General features: G+C 35.2%; 1 protein-coding gene across 2 annotated transcripts in view; it reads right to left on the bottom strand.

Annotated features, from left to right (window-relative positions):
* Positions 1 to 21,443, bottom strand: part of LOC134719944 (inter-alpha-trypsin inhibitor heavy chain H3-like) — a 33,290-nt gene extending 11,847 nt beyond the window's left edge. The window contains exons 1-6 of one of the 2 annotated variants that reach the window (XM_063582798.1): positions 21,293 to 21,443; positions 4,807 to 4,964; positions 3,642 to 3,752; positions 2,919 to 3,160; positions 1,313 to 1,479; positions 66 to 351 (exon numbers count right to left, since the gene is read on the bottom strand). In XM_063582798.1, coding sequence (XP_063438868.1) covers positions 66 to 351; positions 1,313 to 1,479; positions 2,919 to 3,160; positions 3,642 to 3,752; positions 4,807 to 4,964; positions 21,293 to 21,367 — 1,039 coding nt within the window. In that variant the 5' untranslated portion in view covers positions 21,368 to 21,443. Of the gene's footprint in view, positions 1 to 65; positions 352 to 1,312; positions 1,480 to 2,918; positions 3,161 to 3,641; positions 3,753 to 4,806; positions 4,965 to 8,664; positions 8,862 to 21,292 lie in introns of those variants that run through there. The other variant, XM_063582799.1, reaches the window with a different exon arrangement.
* Positions 21,444 to 21,719: the final 276 nt, after the last annotated feature.

Raw genomic sequence — 21,719 nt, 5'->3', positions numbered from 1 at the left:
CCAGCAATACAATACTTCGCTCTCCAGTAAATGTTATAATTATTTATCCATTACATTAAACTTACATCCAGTCGCTTTCATTTTTCTTGCATAATTACGCGCTTTTTGTTTGTTCTCTGTGTTAGCTGACAATAAGGTCTTCTGCCATAAATTTGCACGTGTACTGAACTCCATGATGTTGAATTGATCACCTTCGTGTAGGTCCTGCAATATGCTATCCATAGCATCTCTTTGTTGTTGGATTTTAGTGCCAGACATGGATGAACTTACATCTAAGATAAATAACACGTCTTTTGGTATAGGGTCCATACCTTCTGGCGCAAAGAAATGTACAAAATACCCATCTACAACCTGTGAAAATATGATTTTCAAATGTGCGTTTTGTCATAATTTAGAATTATTCGTTCATATTTAATAAATGGTGTCGAATAAACTTTGTGTTTATCAATATTAAATCACAAAGTTGCAATTGAACTTAAAAATTTATTCAAATTATTTCAAGTTAAAAGACTGAAAATGTTTCAACAACAAAAGACACAATAAAAATCAGGATTTCATTTTAACACCAACAAGAACAAGTAATACAATAAACCTACATCACGAACACGGAAATACTCTAAAACTAAATCTACAACACTGAAACTCAACTTTAACAGAACTTTAAGTTAATTAAAATTCTTTTTTTTTTCTTGTTGTTGCTTTTTTTCCGCTTTCTTATCAAATAAATTGAGATATATATATCCTTAAACAACTTTGAAAAGTATAAAGAGCATATATTTAAGGGGCATACATGAACATTATAAATGGAATTCTTTATAACATGGCCACTGTAATGTTTGATATAGGAAGATGTGGTGTGAGTGCCAATGAGACAACTCTCCATCCAAGTCATGATAATTTAAAAAAAGTAAACCATTATATTCAACACAGAGCCTTGGCTCACATCGATCAAAAAAGCTATAAAGGGCCCCAAAATTACAAGTGTAAAACCATTCAAATGGGAAAACCAACGGTGTAATCTATATAAAAAACGAGAAACCAGAAACACGTATATATTACATATACAAACGACAACTACTGTACATCAGATTCCTGACGTAGGACAGGTGGAAACATTTGCATCGGGATTAAACGTTTTAATGAATTCAAACCTTCTCCCTTTTTCCGAAACAATAGCATAACATCACAACATAGAAAACACACGATAAAATATCAAATGGCAGACTTAACTTATTTGAGTCATTTTAAGGCTCATGTTTGACCAATTAAGCTTTGCATAACGAAATTGAATTAAATAAGAATATAGTTTTACCATGACTTCACCAGCATCAAATTTTCTCTGGACATCATACTCGACAACAAACAATCCTGATATTCCCTGGTCAGACATCTGTTTCTGGTCATCGGTGGATGGGGCATAATGAATAGTGGCAGACTTCGATGTTGGTCGGTCAATAACAGCTAACGCGTTTTTCCCTTCTGTATAAGAAAGAAAATTATTTGATTCGGTTGAAAAAGTGAAGACACATTTATGGTATTCAATATAATTATTATATACAAATGTATACCAAGTCTCTTAAACGCCGACTATACAGTATAAATATGAGAATGGAAATGGGGAATGTATCAAAGAGACAACAAGCCGACAAAGAAAAAACAACAACAGAAGGTCACCAACAGGTCTTCAATGTAACGAGAAATTCCCGCACCTGGAGGCGGCCTTCAACTGGCCCCTAAACAAATTTATACTAGTTCAGTGATAATGAACGCCATACTAATTCCAAATTGTACACAAGAAACTAAAATTAAAATAATACAAGACTTACAAAGACCAGAGGCTCCTGACTTGGGACAGGCGCAAAAATGCGGCGGGGTTAAACATGTTTTTGAGATCTCAACCCTCCCCCTATACATCTAGCCAATGTAGAAAAGTAAACGCATAACAATACGTACATTTAAAATTCAATTCAAGAGAAGTCCGAGTCTGATGTCAGAAGATGTAACCAAAGAAATAAACAAAATGACAATTATACATAAATAACAACAGACTACTAGCAGTTAACTGACATGCCAGCTCCAGACTTCAATTAAGCTGATTGAAAGATTACGATTTCATCATATGAATATCAGGCACAATCCTTCCCGTTAGGGGTTTAGTATCATACCATCATAACATATATGAGAAGAACATGTCTTTTTCTAAACGTTGATGACCGTGTGATTGTCTATAAGTTCTTACATCCACTTCATTTTAACGGATTTTGATATATACTTTTATTTTTTGTCTATCTGATGAGTTCAGCCTTTTTCAACTGATTTGTATAGTTCGTTCTTATGTTGTACTGTTCTACCAATGTCCCAGCTTAGGAGGAGTGTTGGGAGCCCGCTTGCATGTTTAACCCCGCCACATTATTTATGTATGTGCCTGTTCTAAGTCAGGAGCCTGTAATTCAGTGGTTGTCGTTTGTTTATGTGTTACATATTTGTTTTTCGTTCATTTTGTTTACATAAATCAGGCCGTTAGTTTTCTCGTTTGAATTATTTTACATTGTCTTATCGGGGCCTTTTATAGCTGACTATATGCGGTATGGGCTTTGTTCATTGTTGAAGGCCGTACGGTGACCTATAATTGTTAATGTTTGTGTCATTTTGGTCTTTTGTGGATAGTTGTCTCATTGGCAATCATACCACATCTTCTTTTTTTATATTGTCTGACTTTCATTTGAAATTATACCACATCTTCTTGGTTTTACTTCTGCTGAAAATCCAATATATATGAGCGTAAAAAATGTAATCTTAATTAAGGTAATTATAGATGTATATTACGACTGAGATCGTATGATTTATAATATTCTATATCATCTAAGCCGTTGCGAAATATAGTCTACTGACTTCAAACTAGAAGGAAAAATATTTACCACTGACATCGGAAATAATATCATTTCGGAGTGGAGGCACTGAGACTTTAGTAATGTCTCTTGATTCCTGAAGATACACGTCAATTTGGAAATCCTCCACAATCTGGCCTGGGTCTACATATATAATATGCTCGTATTCCTCATAGACACGCTCTAATAATTCTTGGTAAGTAAGGTTAAAGGTCACTTTACTTTCGGCTGCTATGTTTACATCAACACTAAAACGATTGGTATGTCTTGGTCTGCAATTAAATGAAATGCAAATAACTAATAAACGAATAATATATTTTAATACTATGGCCAATTACACAATATTTAATTTTAGCTATTTTATTAGGTTCCTGGTATTTGGCTATGGTTGCATGTAGTAGGCATGAAAAGGTGTCCAAAAACGTGCTGACAATTAATTCAAATTCCAAAACTAGTGGAAATTCCTTTCATGCAATGTAACGACCAAATTAATGAAACTAGGTGAGAATTTGTTTTGACAAAAATGAAATAATAATTACAGAAAATATCTTGGTCATAATTCATCAAAAACTAGTACACAAAAGTGTCCGATTCCTTTCTACCATGTGCTTACTGGCGGCACCGCAATTCTAGTTTTAGATAATTAAAATGAATATAATCTTTTATATAGGACACACTGATAATGTGACGACAGTGTTATTGGTTCCGGTGCTTTTAAATAGATTTAACTGGCTATTTCATGTGTGTACTTACTTTTGTGCCACATGTCCAGCACTTTGACCCCTTTTCTTTGCTGTATCATATTTCTCTTTCGCTTTCGCTTTCTCGTTGATTTCTCCAGGATACGTCCGTCCATCGATTTCCCTGAAATAAAAGAGCAGTTATGTCAAAGAAGTACTAAAAGAAAAAAACACAATGGTTGATAAATTGTAGTTATTGGTTTTTCTTTCAACTGCGTAAAAATACATTATCATGTCTCTTTATTCAACTCTTTCAATTCGTTTATTATAAGCCTGCGAGTTCATTTTATATCGCAACATAATTTCGTTTTACTCAAATTTTTAGCTTAAAATTGAGATTTCATATTTTGGATGAGGAGGAGGAATGTTTTTTTAAAGCTCAGTGACAACTATTACATGCATGTTTATATGATATAAAAATATAAAACAATGGTAGGTATGAGACCGACACACGGATCAGGATTTTAACTCCTAATTGCCGGTCACGTGCACGTGATGAGTGGAGAAGCAGCAAGTACCAATTTTCTAGTCCGGTGTTAATAGGACAGGAATCGAACCCAGAAACTTCTAGAATCAAAGGCTAGCACACTACCAAAAAACCGCCATACTCGGTCGACCAACCAGAATCAATGGTGCATGTACATGTATCCAAATAATATCAACGAATTATAAACTAAGTGTTCAGGATGAACAGTGTGCTCAACTTTTGGGCTACTCTTTAATAAACGAAGGAATTATAATTACACAAGGGAACACGTAAAGAGTATGTTTTAAAAAAACCCAGACAAACCATCGTATAAATCAAAAACCATTGTACACAAAATTAAGATATTGAACCAAACGAACCCCACCAAAACCAAAACACCTTTTGAATTTTTAAGTATCCCCATCTGATTCAAAAATATGCTGGTGGTATGTTAGTATGATGCATTTTTGACGTCCCTCGTTACAATTCACGTAGCAGTTACATTAAGCAATCCAGCCTCCGGATGCGATTTTCCTTGCAGTGTTGAAGACTCATTGGTGGCCTTGGGCTGTTTTCTGCTATTTGGGCAAGTTGTTGTCTGATTGACATATTCGCCTTTTCCATTCTCAGTTCTATATTACCTTTTAGTCTATTCTCCCTCTTCTCTTTTTTTTTTATTTGAAATCAATACATAGTCTAAAGTATAACTTACATAATGAATTCTGTAATAAATGCTGCATCTGGAAGAGTTACTTCAAAGTGAGCTTCAATTGGAGTTTTGGCACTGTTAGCAACTTTGCTGGTTACTAAAGTTGTTGCAAATCGGAATTTCACATCAGATTTTATGTGCATATAATATATTCTAGGATTCTGAAGAGAAAAAAAACATGAATTACATAAAGTTAAAGCCAAGTTTATCATTTTAAAGCGATTTACCCTTCATCGCACCAACAACAAAAGTATGAAATTAAAGACAAAACCGACCATGATCAATGGAACTGTTTTATTTTAGAAAACTGATATCAATACAATCGGAATTTAAAACTACATACAAGTTCAGAAATCGCTTATTCATTTAACTGAAGTTTAAACTTCAATTATAAATAAAGTGGTATTCAAAAATGTTCATCACTTGTTATTCTTCCCACCGGTAGTTTTAAAATCCTTGACAAAGATGGATATCCTTTTAGTAGTGCAAGACGTATATACTCGCAGCCACTTGTACGATCAAAAACAGGGACGAAAGATACCAAAAGGACAGTCAAACTCATAAATTTAAAACAAACTGACAACGCCATGGCTAAAAAGGAAACAGACAAACAACATGTGGCCTATCATTCGATGCTTTGTTAATAAAGGATGTCACGCTCTCAATAACTTCTCAGAACCCATGCAAGAACACTTTTAAAAGTGTCAATAGTGTGTCTGTCGCAGGATTTATTTCTGTCCCTATTCAATGTGCCGTCATTTACAAGTGGCATTCTGAATGCCCCGCCCTTCATCCCAGATGAACCCTCAAGTCAGGATCTACAATTAGGATCATTCCTAACGCTTTTAGAACTGTCAGAATAATTTGTCAAAGAACCGTTCGACCATAGAATACCACACATCAAAAGAGTTGTATTTGCATTCATCAGTAAAAGAATGTTTAAGTGAACTATTAACTAATACATCAATTTTAAAATATTTCAAAAGAAAGTTCTGAACTCTCGCTCAGAATGTGTTTTTTTCATATATATATATATAAAGTCCCTTTTATTCTAATCGTCATGAATTTGCATGAAACATTTGCCACTGGACGTTAAGCAACCAACAATCAATCAATCAATCTTTTATTCTAATCATCTTATTAATAAATCAAATTAACATGTATCAACTAAGACAACTTTGGGGAACACACGCAGATTTATCAATTTAAATTGGAGTTTGAGGAAATCTTGCAAAATTTCAAATGTTTCATTCAGATATTAATGTAATTTATGTGTATTTTTTTAAATGTATTTTTTTTATTATTATTACTTGACGTAAGACCATATAAGAGCTATTGTCAGGTTTTACCAAAATTGCAAGTAAAAATCTAAAGCAACAACCAGTGATGTCAAAACAGTGACTATATGTATGCGTACAAAGTCATTTCAATAGTATCCGCGTGACCGTGCACTTTGTAATGTGTATCTTTATATGCATACATTTTCATAAAATACAAAAAAAACGTAAAGTTATTTTTTAAAGCTACTTATGGTGCAATACTTCCTCATTTTGTTCGCGTAATATAAGTAAGTTATCTTGATATCTGAACTCGATACTTTGTGAAAATAAAAAACACATTATTTTAGCCCAAAAAATAGTACAATCGAATTACATGTTGATATGTTTTGACAAATAGTAATATGCGGAAAGAAAATTTCATTGTATTTTTTTTATATACTAGTGTATATTTAAATAAATAAATAAAAAAATATTTATAAATTTTCATTTAGATAAAATTATCGGTTTATTATTTACAATACTGGTCCGAGACCACAATTATTTCGTAGTGCATTTCTTTTAAAACATAAATAAGAATAAAAAAAATCCCACCTGCGCTTTCTCAAAGAAACTTTCACAGTGTGTTGTACTACTTTTGGGACAAATTATATCAAAATTATAGAAAACTTCATCGTCTCTTACTCAAAATATGACAATTTTATGTTTAGGGCGTCTTGAAATCTTTTGACAGCTTCTGAAGTGCTAATTTTAAACCTTTTTAAGCTGGACCAAATCACTACTTTCCTTTAAAATTCTGGACCCAAATTTGTTTTACTCTACTTGTAATTTCATCGCCCTACTTGCAATTTAAGACATTAAACCTGGAAAAAAAAATTTGGAATGGTATAAAAATTAATGGCAAGTAACCCAATGTCAACACTAGGGACTGTATTTGCAAAAATATTATAATAAATAGACACCAAAAAATGATAAATATGTACAGTTAGGCAAAAATTGTAATCAAAAGATGCGCGCAAATGTATTGAACTCTCCTAGCACCTAAGCAGTCGCAGATTCCGGAAAGATAGGAGGGTTAACTTTGGTCTATTACTTTTAAGAGAGTCTTTCAACCTTCTGAAAACTTTTTTTTTTCCGAACCCCCAATCGTTTCCCTGCTTTAGATTTGAAGGAACAATACTAATAAAGTTAAATTAAAAAATTAATAGACTTGAAAAAATAAACAAAATCACCATTTTAAAATGTTTCTTCTGATATTAAAATTCGTTTAATGCTTAGTGCAGTGAATACAAAATAACGCATTCAACGCGTAGAATTAATACCAATAATTAAGTTCTACTGAATCCTAGAGATGTATACTAGTACACGCATGTAGTATGCATGACGATAAGCATATTTGAAGTGTAGTACAAATTGACATTTTATAACACTTATTATAGTCATTTTACCCAATTTCGTAAATTATAAACATTAAATTGTATTTATAATGAAAAGTTTATATATATAATTGTACTTTATGGAGTTATTTCATATATAACAAAATATTTGTAGATAATCAGTTTCCATGACACCAAAAACTTTTTCTTATAATTTATACATAGTCACAACTATTGTTATAATTATTTTCTTTAAAGGAGTGTTTACTAAAATGTCATAAAAACTCGATGAAATGTAGTAGTAGCATAGAGTTTTTGTGATATATATATATGAAATTTCTAGTTTCAGGTTACACAAAAAGATAAAGTCGAACAGAGGTAATCATAATATAATATTATGAAATCTAATTTGATACTCAGTTGTCATTTTCTAAAGAAGCTTTTAAAACACATTGTTGTTATTTTTTAATTGAATAGTGTACACCCAAAATCAAATGTCCGGCCTGTTGTAGAACTGTTTTGTTTTTTAGATAACTTAAATGTACACTTATACTATCATGACTCTCAGTCTAAAATAAGTCATTTTAAAACCGAATTTCATGGTAATTTTTTCAGGCTAGGATTTCACAGGACTTTTAAATGATCATACACCCAAAAAGAGGTTCCTGCAAGCATTTTTCCTTTATACGATTTGTGTTATGTTTGTAAATATATGTTTACTGCATAAGCAAAAAGCATCCCGATTATTTTACGTAATAGCATACATGTATCTCCTTCAAATAATATCTTAATATTTTTAAAAACATAAAAATATATTGAAATAAGGGAGCTACCATTTGATTTTTATGGGGGGGGGGGGGGGGGGGGGGCTAGGATGAAATTTGAAAAAATAGGCAGGACAGGAGTTTTGAGTAAAAAAAAAGTCAGGATGAGACACTTGCAAAAATAATATAAACTAAAAAAAAAAAAAGCAGGACCGGATAGAGTGAAAAATAAAAAGGTAGGACAGAGATTACTTTTTCATCCTAGCCCCCCCCCCCCCCCCCTAAAAATCAAATTGTAGCTCCCTTAATGTGTTTTGTACAACAATCATGATAAAAATGAAAACGAAAACTTTGTTTACATGTTTTTAAATAATATTTTTCTTATCTGAAAAGGTTACTTTTCTCTTCTCAATGAGATGCGTCGGTTTGCATTACTATATTTACCTGCAGTGTTTCTGAATACCCAATTAAAGGAATCACTAAAAGTAAATTAAGAATTCCTATCCCGTCCATGTTTGTTGGTATGTTATGAAACAGATAGATTACACTACTGTATCTACAGCAGCTGTACTGTCGCCTACGTACAAAAAATCCCAAACTAATAACACTTGTTTTCGGTTAAAATCTCTGAAGGAAGTCGGTTTATATAAATAGATCACTTATGAATATTGCACCTGTAGATTTTCTTGCTTGGTGGTGTATCGGATATTTATATTAGAATTAAATAGTTTATATCAGTTTATATCTGAAAACAAAGGGACATGATACATTTTTCATTGTCCTAGTTAAATCATACGACAGGTGAATGTATTATTGTTAGACAAAGCCGAGTAATATGCCACAAGTTAAGATGAATAGCCTAACAAAACATAGTATACTGTAGCTTCTGCAGGACATGATTCTAACACCGTATTGCTTAGGTTTTTGGTCCTTATATACTATATTGATATTTAAATTTAGTTTTTTAGCTTACATGCTCGAACTGCCATCTCTAAACTCCGTCGTCGTCATGATCAATATAATAATTGCAAAAAATCTTACTCTTTAAAAGTTTCGTTTAAATGGGTTTAATGTTTTCAATTTTGCAAATAAGTGACTGTCAGTTAAAAAAAATAGAGTATAACAGTGAAATTCAAGTTATTATCAATATCTTAAAAACAGCAATTTTACAGAATTTAACTGGTAACATTGTTTGGATACATTATATATAGTTATTCATTCCACCAAATTATCAGTTGTATATGCTGAGAAAATCAATCTCGTTAAGATAATCAACGATAATCTATAATTATCACTATTTTATCATTATTTTACCTATGACGATAGTGTCATTTTCATGTCAATTTCACAAGCAACGCCATGTGGCTCCTTAGTTTCTAGCGATAATTTTTCCATCTTAAGCGAGTAACATGATATTTTTTAGATTGGCTGTTTTTTAACCCTAACTCAAAAGTTGATAATTCTGTCAAAATTTGGGGTTTTGAATGTAAATTTTGATCAAAAATTGAGTTTCATCAAAAACATTGCCTGTTTTTGAACGTAATTTGACGGTTTTCGTTGTTGCGAAACACAAAGATTGTCCCGACAAATAAAAATACACATCAGATGAATGGTCGGTAATTAACCAATATTTTCCGAAAGCATACATGTAAGTACAAAAATGACACTTGTGTGCCCATTTATAAATTGCCCATTGCCTATATGATACAGTAATTGGATTTTTTTTTTAAAATAGAGCATCTTATAATTATTAACTCTTGCAGTTTTATGTATTATGTTCAGTATGTGCCTTTTTTCAGCGTACAGATTTAAAGTCATTAACCTATTTATATATGAAAGATGCAAGCAATTATATCACTAGTTGGATTTCCCTTCAAACAGTAAATAACATAGAATTCCCACAATCACAACTGCATTGCAAACAAGTGCTACTTCAAACAAAAATTACATGAAGGTCAGGAAGTATCTTTTCTATTTACGTTATACATACTACCAACCTAATAGTTCACTTACACTGATAGCTCTAGGACATTGAAATGATATAGAGTGACATAATACCAGACAGATTCAGCTGTCTAATTTGCTTTATTCAAATTATTGGACGAAGAAGGTTTTCCAGTTTAATTGAACTGAAATAATAAAACCGATAGAATCTCCGACAAGTCACATGATTATTTAAAAATATACTTAAAAGTGGTGGGTTGTTCGTCCGGTATTTGAAAACAGTATATTTGTTAAAAACTTCGCTCTCATATTGAACATTGAGGGAGTGAACCAACCTAATATTGCAAAAGAAATCAAAGTACTGAAGTACTGAACATCGGATGACCGCAAGTTCTTGTGGGTGGTCAAAAGCAAATATCGCAGAAAAAGATCACATCTCTATACCTGAAACTGAGGCCAGTAATGTACAGAGACATACTTTTTTCTGAGAAAGTTCGTGCGTGGATGATGAATAAATGGCAGGAATTTCAACCGCACAGTAATTACTATTATATTGTTGTGATACAAATCAGTATACCTGGGATTATTATACTGTCTTATTTAATAATAGTACCAGAATAAACACTGGTTTGTTGTTGTTAATTATTATATTAATATAACAGTTGCATGTAAATATAATTTTCATCCATTTGTATTTTATTCTATTCTAATATTAGTGCAGTGCAAGTGCACGGTGGACACTCTTCTGTAAAAAAAGTGGATTTTTCAAAAAGATTGGATGCGAGAACCAATTCATGTTTTCCTGCAAAAACAATTACAGAGTTACCGGTCCTTGACGGGAGTGTCTCAAAACGTTCTTGAGATATTCTTCCGCAAGCTTTAACACATTTTTTAGGTAATAGCAATACATCGAATGACCTCAATGACATAACATATGTACAGTTATCATTGTTAATTAAAGTCGAACAAACTGTCTCGACTTCTGTCGATAAGAACAGACAGTTCCTAAGTTTACTGGTTTACTCTTCGTCCTAACATGTGGAAAAAAATATACTAGACAAGTATATATTTTCATATAATAAATGGAAAATGTTTACTAAACACACTAGATACATTTTTTTTGTACCTTTACCATACTTATCATGTCAACAAAGATATATTTACAAACATGCACCCAGCTCTGACAATATTGAAGAAATTCATGTTTTACTTCAATTCGAAAAAAAAAAAATACAACACGTGTATAAACGGCAGAAAACAAATACACGAATTTTGCACCTGTTATTTCTAATTTGCCTTAACTAAAACAAAACAAGAACAAAAAACAACACACACGACAAAGCCGGGCGAGATTCAATATCATATGAGCACTATCCCCTTACTAAATTGGGAATCATGAAAAATATTTGTCTTCAAAGTAGACGTTATAGATTTTACTGCACACATTTGAGTTTGCAACATATTTCATATTTTACAGAACGAATGGCATCGGTGCAATTAATAAAAAATGTTAAAGATACATAACACTTTACTATATCTGTACAGATAATTTTATAATTTTAAAATATATTTAATAACGTACATGTATATCGGGTTATTACTGATAATATAATAGGTTAAATAAAAAGTTTAAATTCCATATTTATTCTCGATCCCCCGCCCCTTTCCCCTTTTTCTATGTACATTAAACCTTACATGCAATTCCATATTTATTCTCGATCCCCCACCCCTTCCCCCTTTCTCTATGTACATTAAACCTTACATGCAATTCCATATTTATTCTCGATCCCCCACCCCTTCCCCTTTCTCTATGTACATTAAACCTTACATGCAATTCCATATTTATTCTCGACCCCCCAACCCCTTCCCCTTTCTCTATGTACATTAAACCTTACATGCAATTCCATATTTATTCTCGATCCCCCACCCCCTTCCCCTTTCTCTATGTACATTAAACCTTACATGCAATTCCATATTTATTCTCGATCCCCCACCCCTTCCCCTTTCTCTATGTACATTAAACCTTACATGCAATTCCATATTTATTCTCGATCCCCCACCCCTTCCCCTTTCTCTATGTACATTAAACCTTACATGCAATTCCATATTTATTCTCGATCCCCCACCCCTTCCCCTTTCTCTATGTACATTAAACCTTACATGCAATTCCATATTTATTCTCGATCCCCACCCCTTCCCCCTTTCTCTATGTACATTAAACCTTACATGCAATTCCATATTTATTCTCGATCCCCCACCCCCTTCCCCTTTCTCTATGTACATTAAACCTTACATGCAATTCCATATTTATTCTCGATCCCCCACCCCCTTCCCCTTTCTCTATGTACATTAAACCTTACATGCAATTCCATATTTATTCTCGATCCCTCACCCCTTCCCCTTTCTCTATGTACATTAAACCTTACATGCAATTCCATATTTATTCTCGATCCCCCACCCCTTCCCCTTTCTCTATGTACATTAAACCTTACATGCAATTCCATATTTATTCTCGATCCCCCACCCCTTCTCCTTTCTCTATGTACATTAAACCTTACATGCAATTCCATATTTATTCTCGATCCCCACCCCCTTCCCCTTTCTCTATGTACATTAAACCTTACATGCAATTCCATATTTATTCTCGATCCCCCACCCCTTCCCCTTTCTCTATGTACATTAAACCTTACATGCAATTCCATATTTATTCTCGATCCCCCACCCCCTTCCCCTTTCTCTATGTACATTTAACCTTACATGCAATTCCATATTTATTCTCGATCCCCCACCCCCTTCCCCTTTCTCTATGTACATTAAACCTTACATGCAATTCCATATTTATTCTCGATCCCCCACCCCTTCCCCTTTCTCTATATACATTAAACCTTACATGCAATTCCATATTTATTCTCGATCCCCCACCCCTTCCCCTTTCTCTATATACATTAAACCTTACATGCAATTCCATATTTATTCTCGATCCCCCACCCCTTCCCCCTTTCTCTATGTACATTAAACCTTACATGCAATTCCATATTTATTCTCGATCCCCCACCCCTTCCCCTTTCTCTATGTACATTAAACCTTACATGCAATTCCATATTTATTCACGATCCCCCACCCCCTTCCCCTTTCTCTATGTACATTAAACCTTACATGCAATTCCATATTTATTCTCGATCCCCCACCCCCTTCCCCTTTCTCTATGTACATTAAACCTTACATGCAATTCCATATTTATTCTCGATCCCCCACCCCTTCCCCTTTCTCTATGTACATTAAACCTTACATGCAATTCCATATTTATTCTCGATCCCCCACCCCTTCCCCTTTCTCTATGTACATTAAACCTTACATGCAATTCCATATTTATTCTCGATCCCCCACCCCTTCCCCTTTCTCTATGTACATTAAACCTTACATGCAATTCCATATTTATTCTCGATCCCCCACCCCTTCCCCCTTTCTCTATGTACATTAAACCTTACATGCAATTCCATATTTATTCTCGATCCCCCACCCCCTTCCCCTTTCTCTATGTACATTAAACCTTACATGCAATTCCATATTTATTCTCGATCCCCCACCCCCTTCCCCTTTCTCTATGTACATTAAACCTTACATGCAATTCCATATTTATTCTCGATCCCTCACCCCTTCCCCTTTCTCTATGTACATTAAACCTTACATGCAATTCCATATTTATTCTCGATCCCCCACCCCTTCCCCTTTCTCTATGTACATTAAACCTTACATGCAATTCCATATTTATTCTCGATCCCCCACCCCTTCTCCTTTCTCTATGTACATTAAACCTTACATGCAATTCCATATTTATTCTCGATCCCCACCCCTTCCCCTTTCTCTATGTACATTAAACCTTACATGCAATTCCATATTTATTCTCGATCCCCCACCCCTTCCCCTTTCTCTATGTACATTAAACCTTACATGCAATTCCATATTTATTCTCGATCCCCCACCCCCTTCCCCTTTCTCTATGTACATTTAACCTTACATGCAATTCCATATTTATTCTCGATCCCCCACCCCCTTCCCCTTTCTCTATGTACATTAAACCTTACATGCAATTCCATATTTATTCTCGATCCCCCACCCCTTCCCCTTTCTCTATATACATTAAACCTTACATGCAATTCCATATTTATTCTCGATCCCCCACCCCTTCCCCTTTCTCTATGTACATTAAACCTTACATGCAATTCCATATTTATTCTCGATCCCCCACCCCTTCCCCTTTCTCTATGTACATTAAACCTTACATGCAATTCCATATTTATTCACGATCCCCCACCCCCTTCCCCTTTCTCTATGTACATTAAACCTTACATGCAATTCCATATTTATTCTCGATCCCCCACCCCTTCCCCTTTCTCTATGTACATTAAACCTTACATGCAATTCCATATTTATTCTCGATCCCCCACCCCCTTCCCCTTTCTCTATGTACATTAAACCTTACATGCAATTCCATATTTATTCTCGATCCCCCACCCCCTTCCCCTTTCTCTATGTACATTAAACCTTACATGCAATTCCATATTTATTCTCGATCCCCCACCCCCTTCCCCTTTCTCTATGTACATTAAACCTTACATGCAATTCCATATTTATTCTCGATCCCCCACCCCCTTCCCCTTTCTCTATGTACATTAAACCTTACATGCAATTCCATATTTATTCTCGATCCCCCACCCCTTCCCCTTTCTCTATGTACATTAAACCTTACATGCAATTCCATATTTATTCTCGATCCCCCACCCCCTTCCCCTTTCTCTTTGTACATTAAACCTTACATGCAATTCCATATTTATTCTCGATCCCCCACCCCCTTCCCCTTTTTCTATGTACATTAAACCTTACATGCAATTCCATATTTATTCTCGATCCCCCACCCCCTTCCCCTTTCTCTATGTACATTAAACCTTACATGCAATTCCATATTTATTCTCGATCCCCCACCCCCTTCCCCTTTCTCTATGTACATTAAACCTTACATGCAATTCCATATTTATTCTCGATCCCCCACCCCCTTCCCCTTTCTCTATGCACATTAAACCTTACATGCAATTCCATATTTATTCTCGATCCCCCACCCCCTTCCCCTTTCTCTATGTACATTAAACCTTACATGCAATTCCATATTTATTCTCGATCCCCCACCCCCTTCCCCTTTTTCTATGTACATTAAACCTTACATGCAATTCCATATTTATTCTCGATCCCCCACCCCCTTCCCCTTTCTCTATGTACATTAAACCTTACATGCAATTCCATATTTATTCTCGATCCCCCACCCCCTTCCCCTTTCTCTATGTACATTAAACCTTACATGCAATTCCATATTTATTCTCGATCCCCCACCCCTTCCCCTTTTTCTATGTACATTAAACCTTACATGCAATTCCATATTTATTCTCGATCCCCCACCCCTTCCCCTTTCTCTATGTACATTAAACCTTACATGCAATTCCATATTTATTCTCGATCCCCCACCCCCTTCCCCTTTCTCTATGTACATTTAACCTTACATGCAATTCCATATTTATTCTCGATCCCCCACCCCCTTCCCCTTTCTCTATGTACATTAAACCTTACATGCAATTCCATATTTATTCTCGATCCCCCACCCCTTCCCCTTTCTCTATATACATTAAACCTTACATGCAATTCCATATTTATTCTCGATCCCCCACCCCTTCCCCTTTCTCTATATACATTAAACCTTACATGCAATTCCATATTTATTCTCGATCCCCCACCCCTTCCCCCTTTCTCTATGTACATTAAACCTTACATGCAATTCCATATTTATTCTCGATCCCCCACCCCTTCCCCTTTCTCTATGTACATTAAACCTTACATGCAATTCCATATTTATTCACGATCCCCCACCCCCTTCCCCTTTCTCTATGTACATTAAACCTTACATGCAATTCCATATTTATTCTCGATCCCCCACCCCCTTCCCCTTTCTCTATGTACATTAAACCTTACATGCAATTCCATATTTATTCTCGATCCCCCACCCCTTCCCCTTTCTCTATGTACATTAAACCTTACATGCAATTCCATATTTATTCTCGATCCCCCACCCCTTCCCCTTTCTCTATGTACATTAAACCTTACATGCAATTCCATATTTATTCTCGATCCCCCACCCCTTCCCCTTTCTCTATGTACATTAAACCTTACATGCAATTCCATATTTATTCTCGATCCCCACCCCTTCCCCCTTTCTCTATGTACATTAAACCTTACATGCAATTCCATATTTATTCTCGATCCCCCACCCCCTTCCCCTTTCTCTATGTACATTAAACCTTACATGCAATTCCATATTTATTCTCGATCCCCCACCCCCTTCCCCTTTCTCTATGTACATTAAACCTTACATGCAATTCCATATTTATTCTCGATCCCTCACCCCTTCCCCTTTCTCTATGTACATTAAACCTTACATGCAATTCCATATTTATTCTCGATCCCCCACCCCTTCCCCTTTCTCTATGTACATTAAACCTTACATGCAATTCCATATTTATTCTCGATCCCCCACCCCTTCTCCTTTCTCTATGTACATTAAACCTTACATGCAATTCCATATTTATTCTCGATCCCCACCCCCTTCCCCTTTCTCTATGTACATTAAACCTTACATGCAATTCCATATTTATTCTCGATCCCCCACCCCTTCCCCTTTCTCTATGTACATTAAACCTTACATGCAATTCCATATTTATTCTCGATCCCCCACCCCCTTCCCCTTTCTCTATGTACATTTAACCTTACATGCAATTCCATATTTATTCTCGATCCCCCACCCCCTTCCCCTTTCTCTATGTACATTAAACCTTACATGCAATTCCATATTTATTCTCGATCCCCCACCCCTTCCCCTTTCTCTATATACATTAAACCTTACATGCAATTCCATATTTATTCTCGATCCCCCACCCCTTCCCCTTTCTCTATGTACATTAAACCTTACATGCAATTCCATATTTATTCTCGATCCCCCACCCCTTCCCCTTTCTCTATGTACATTAAACCTTACATGCAATTCCATATTTATTCACGATCCCCCACCCCCTTCCCCTTTCTCTATGTACATTAAACCTTACATGCAATTCCATATTTATTCTCGATCCCCCACCCCTTCCCCTTTCTCTATGTACATTAAACCTTACATGCAATTCCATATTTATTCTCGATCCCCCACCCCCTTCCCCTTTCTCTATGTACATTAAACCTTACATGCAATTCCATATTTATTCTCGATCCCCCACCCCCTTCCCCTTTCTCTATGTACATTAAACCTTACATGCAATTCCATATTTATTCTCGATCCCCCACCCCCTTCCCCTTTCTCTATGTACATTAAACCTTACATGCAATTCCATATTTATTCTCGATCCCCCACCCCCTTCCCCTTTCTCTATGTACATTAAACCTTACATGCAATTCCATATTTATTCTCGATCCCCCACCCCTTCCCCTTTCTCTATGTACATTAAACCTTACATGCAATTCCATATTTATTCTCGATCCCCCACCCCCTTCCCCTTTCTCTATGTACATTAAACCTAACATGCAATTCCATATTTATTCTCGATCCCCCACCCCCTTCCCCTTTCTCTATGTACATTAAACCTTACATGCAATTCCATATTTATTCTCGATCCCCCACCCCCTTCCCCTTTCTCTAAGTACATTAAACCTTACATGCAATTCCATATTTATTCTCGATCCCCCACCCCCTTCCCCTTTCTCTATGTACATTAAACCTTACATGCAATTCCATATTTATTCACGATCCCCCACCCCCTTCCCCTTTCTCTATGTACATTAAACCTTACATGCAATTCCATATTTATTCTCGATCCCCCACCCCTTCCCCTTTCTCTATGTACATTAAACCTTACATGCAATTCCATATTTATTCTCGATCCCCCACCCCCTTCCCCTTTCTCTATGTACATTAAACCTTACATGCAATTCCATATTTATTCTCGATCCCCCACCCCCTTCCCCTTTTTCTATGTACATTAAACCTAACATGCAATTCCATATTTATTCTCGATCCCCCACCCCCTTCCCCTTTCTCTATGTACATTAAACCTTACATGCAATTCCATATTTATTCTCGATCCCCCACCCCCTTCCCCTTTCTCTATGTACATTAAACCTTACATGCAATTCCATACTTATTCTCGATCCCCCACCCCCTTCCCCTTTCTCTATGTACATTAAACCTTACATGCAATTCCATATTTATTCTCGATCCCCCACCCCCTTCCCCTTTTTCTATGTACATTAAACCTTACATGCAATTCCATATTTATTCTCGATCCCCCACCTCCTTCCCCTTTCTCTATGTACATTAAACCTTACATGCAATTCCATATTTATTCTCGATCCCCCACCCCCTTCCCCTTTTTCTATGTACATTAAACCTAACATGCAATTCCATATTTATTCTCGATCCCCCACCCCCTTCCCCTTTCTCTATGTACATTAAACCTTACATGCAATTCCATATTTATTCTCGATCCCCCACCCCCTTCCCCTTTCTCTATGTATATTAAACCTTACATGCAATTCCATATTTATTCTCGATCCCCCACCCCCTTCCCCTTTCTCTATGTACATTAAACCTTACATGCAATTCCATATTTATTCTCGATCCCCCACCCCCTTCCCCTTTCTCTATGTACATTAAACCTTACATGCAATTCTATATTTATTCTCGATCCCCCACCCCCTTCCCCTTTTTCTATGTACATTAAACCTTACATGCAATTCCATATTTATTCTCGATCCCCCACCCCCTTCCCCTTTCTCTATGTACATTAAAACTTACATGCAATTCCATATTTATTCTCGATCCCCCACCCCTTCCCCTTTCTCTATGTACATTAAACCTTACATGCAATTCCATATTTATTCTCGACCCCCCACCCCCTTCCCCGTTTTCTATGTACATTAAACCTTACATGCAATTCCATATTTGTTCTCGATCCCCCACCCCCTTCCCCTTTCTCTATGTACATTAAACCTTACATGCAATTCCATATTTATTCTCGATCCCCCACCCCCTTCCACTTTTTCTATGTACATTAAACCTTACATGCAATTCCATATTTATTCTCGATCCCCCACCCCCTTCCCCTTTCTCTATGTACATTAAACCTTACATGCAATTCCATATTTATTCTCGATCCCCCACCCCCTTCCCCTTTCTCTATGTACATTAAACCTTACATGCAATTCCATATGTATTCTCGATCCCCCACTCCCTTCCCCTTTTTCTATGTACATTAAACCTTACATGCAATTCCATATTTATTCTCGATCCCCCACCCCTTCCCCTTTTTCTATGTACATTAAACCTTACATGCAATTCCATATTTATTCTCGATCCCCCACCCCTTCCCCTTTCTCTATGTACATTAAACCTTACATGCAATTCCATATTTATTCTCGACCCCCCCCCCATCCCCACCCACCCCCTTCTCCTTTCTCTATGTACATTAAACCTTACATATAACCGTGTCTTTGACATGTTTGCTTTGAGACATCACTTACTATCTCACTTTAAGAATTTTCTAACGTTGGATCGAGAATCTTGCTCAACTACTTAACGGTATTATGGGAAAACATCCTAAAGTTGTACCAAAAAAGAAAGACTCGGAAGTGGTCACTGAAGAGACAGACTCACTACTTAAATAATTACTAAAGGAGAACCTAATTTGTACACTTTAAAGATGGTAATCGGGTTATCACATGAATGACACGGAAGGCTAGTGTCATCTTCGTACAATTAAGAAGTTTAAGATTTAGGTACTTATCACCAGATGACCAATATAGCACACATATTCATGACAAGAATAGAATAAACACTTAATAATAGTAAAAGTCGTCGAAATAATTTACTTTGAGACATCAAGGACACTATGATTTGTGTGCGCTAGTGCAATCGTCTTATAATCAAATATAAATTCAAATTGTCATTGGTGCAAATGGTATCATATTTATATTATTAACCTTTAATCTGGATTAATATATAAAAAAATGGGAGGGGGTATGTTTCCAAATGTTTGCATCATTTTAGCATAACTGAAACATTAGCAACAGTGACTTGGAACAGATTTGACAAACAATGTATTAATGTATTTGTTTTTTTGGTTGTCTCAGTCATATGTAAGTACTGGTTCGCATTTCCCCCACATCTATTGATACCCATTAATATTTTGCAACTAACGGGAAATAAAAGATTTCAGGTAAATACTGGCAATAACATTATTTCATATGGACCTTACAAATAAAAAGTCTTGAAATAAACCTAATCCTTAAAAAATATACAGTATGTCCAAAATGTTGCGTAATTGCTGTTGCCTCCAGGTGATGATTACAGAGAACAGTTATCTTTAGATACATTTGATCTTGCACTAACCATAAGTACAATTGTACATTTATATCGCAAAGAATCGTAAAAAGCAGGTATTTCTATTACGCAATAAGTTTGATTACAAGTTGTATTAACAGCTATGATGATTGATGCTGTTCTTGATACAAACGTGAATAACCGAATTTTATGACATTGGAAAACCTGTTTGTAAGAAATCTATAGGAAAAACCCGAACTGCAATTTCTTTGAAGTTGTTAACCTGCTGAGGCAATAATTTCGTAATTCTGAGGATGTAAAAATAAGTTAAAGAAGTTTGTGTGTACCAATAACACTTGTCGCTGCATGCATGTAATAAATGCTGTCATGAATAAAACAAAATTCCTATATGTAGACATTTTATAAGAATGAGAAAATGCAGGAATTTACATAAAGGTATCATTTCATTTAGGTTTTTTTATTAATTCAGACACGATATTTTTGTTCCTTAACAAACACACATCAAATTTGATAATTCAAACAATTATTAAACAAGAAATATTACAAATTAATAACACATTAAACAAATCTGGAAATCGTATATAGGTTTCTAGGATCCCACATTTTGTAGTTGACAAAGTGTAAAACATTTCAAATGAGAAAAAAAACATTAGATTTTTACATTTATAACCAGATAATATATTTACAAAATTATCTTACCAATTGTTCGGCGAATACTTTAGAGTGTAGAACGATACAACTCGTAACTGTCCAAAACACTACAGTCCAGATCATCGCAATGATTTGTAAAAATATCACTAATAGTAAAAACTTCGAAATTGGATAATTGTTATGGTGTTTGTATATTTCTCAATTTATAGTCTGTATTCGTGATAAATTGTGACCACGATCAGCCTTTATGTGTCACGGTAAATAGTAGATGTGATTTATCCATTGTCATGATCTTAAATGTTAAGATTATTATCATGCGTTTAATCAATTATGATGCATATTTAAATGACACTTTTAAAATTTATTTGTTTTGAACCGAGTGCCTTGTACCCAACAAATATTACCTGTCAATTACACAATTGGAAATACCATCGAACAATTTTCAACGAATGTATCATTAAATCTAGTAAATAGT

Source organism: Mytilus trossulus, chromosome 1, assembly GCF_036588685.1.
Source record: "Mytilus trossulus isolate FHL-02 chromosome 1, PNRI_Mtr1.1.1.hap1, whole genome shotgun sequence".
NCBI lineage: Eukaryota > Metazoa > Mollusca > Bivalvia > Mytilida > Mytilidae > Mytilus > Mytilus trossulus.
The sequence above is the reverse complement of the archived record's forward strand: the minus strand, read 5'-3'. Positions and strand labels throughout refer to the sequence as shown.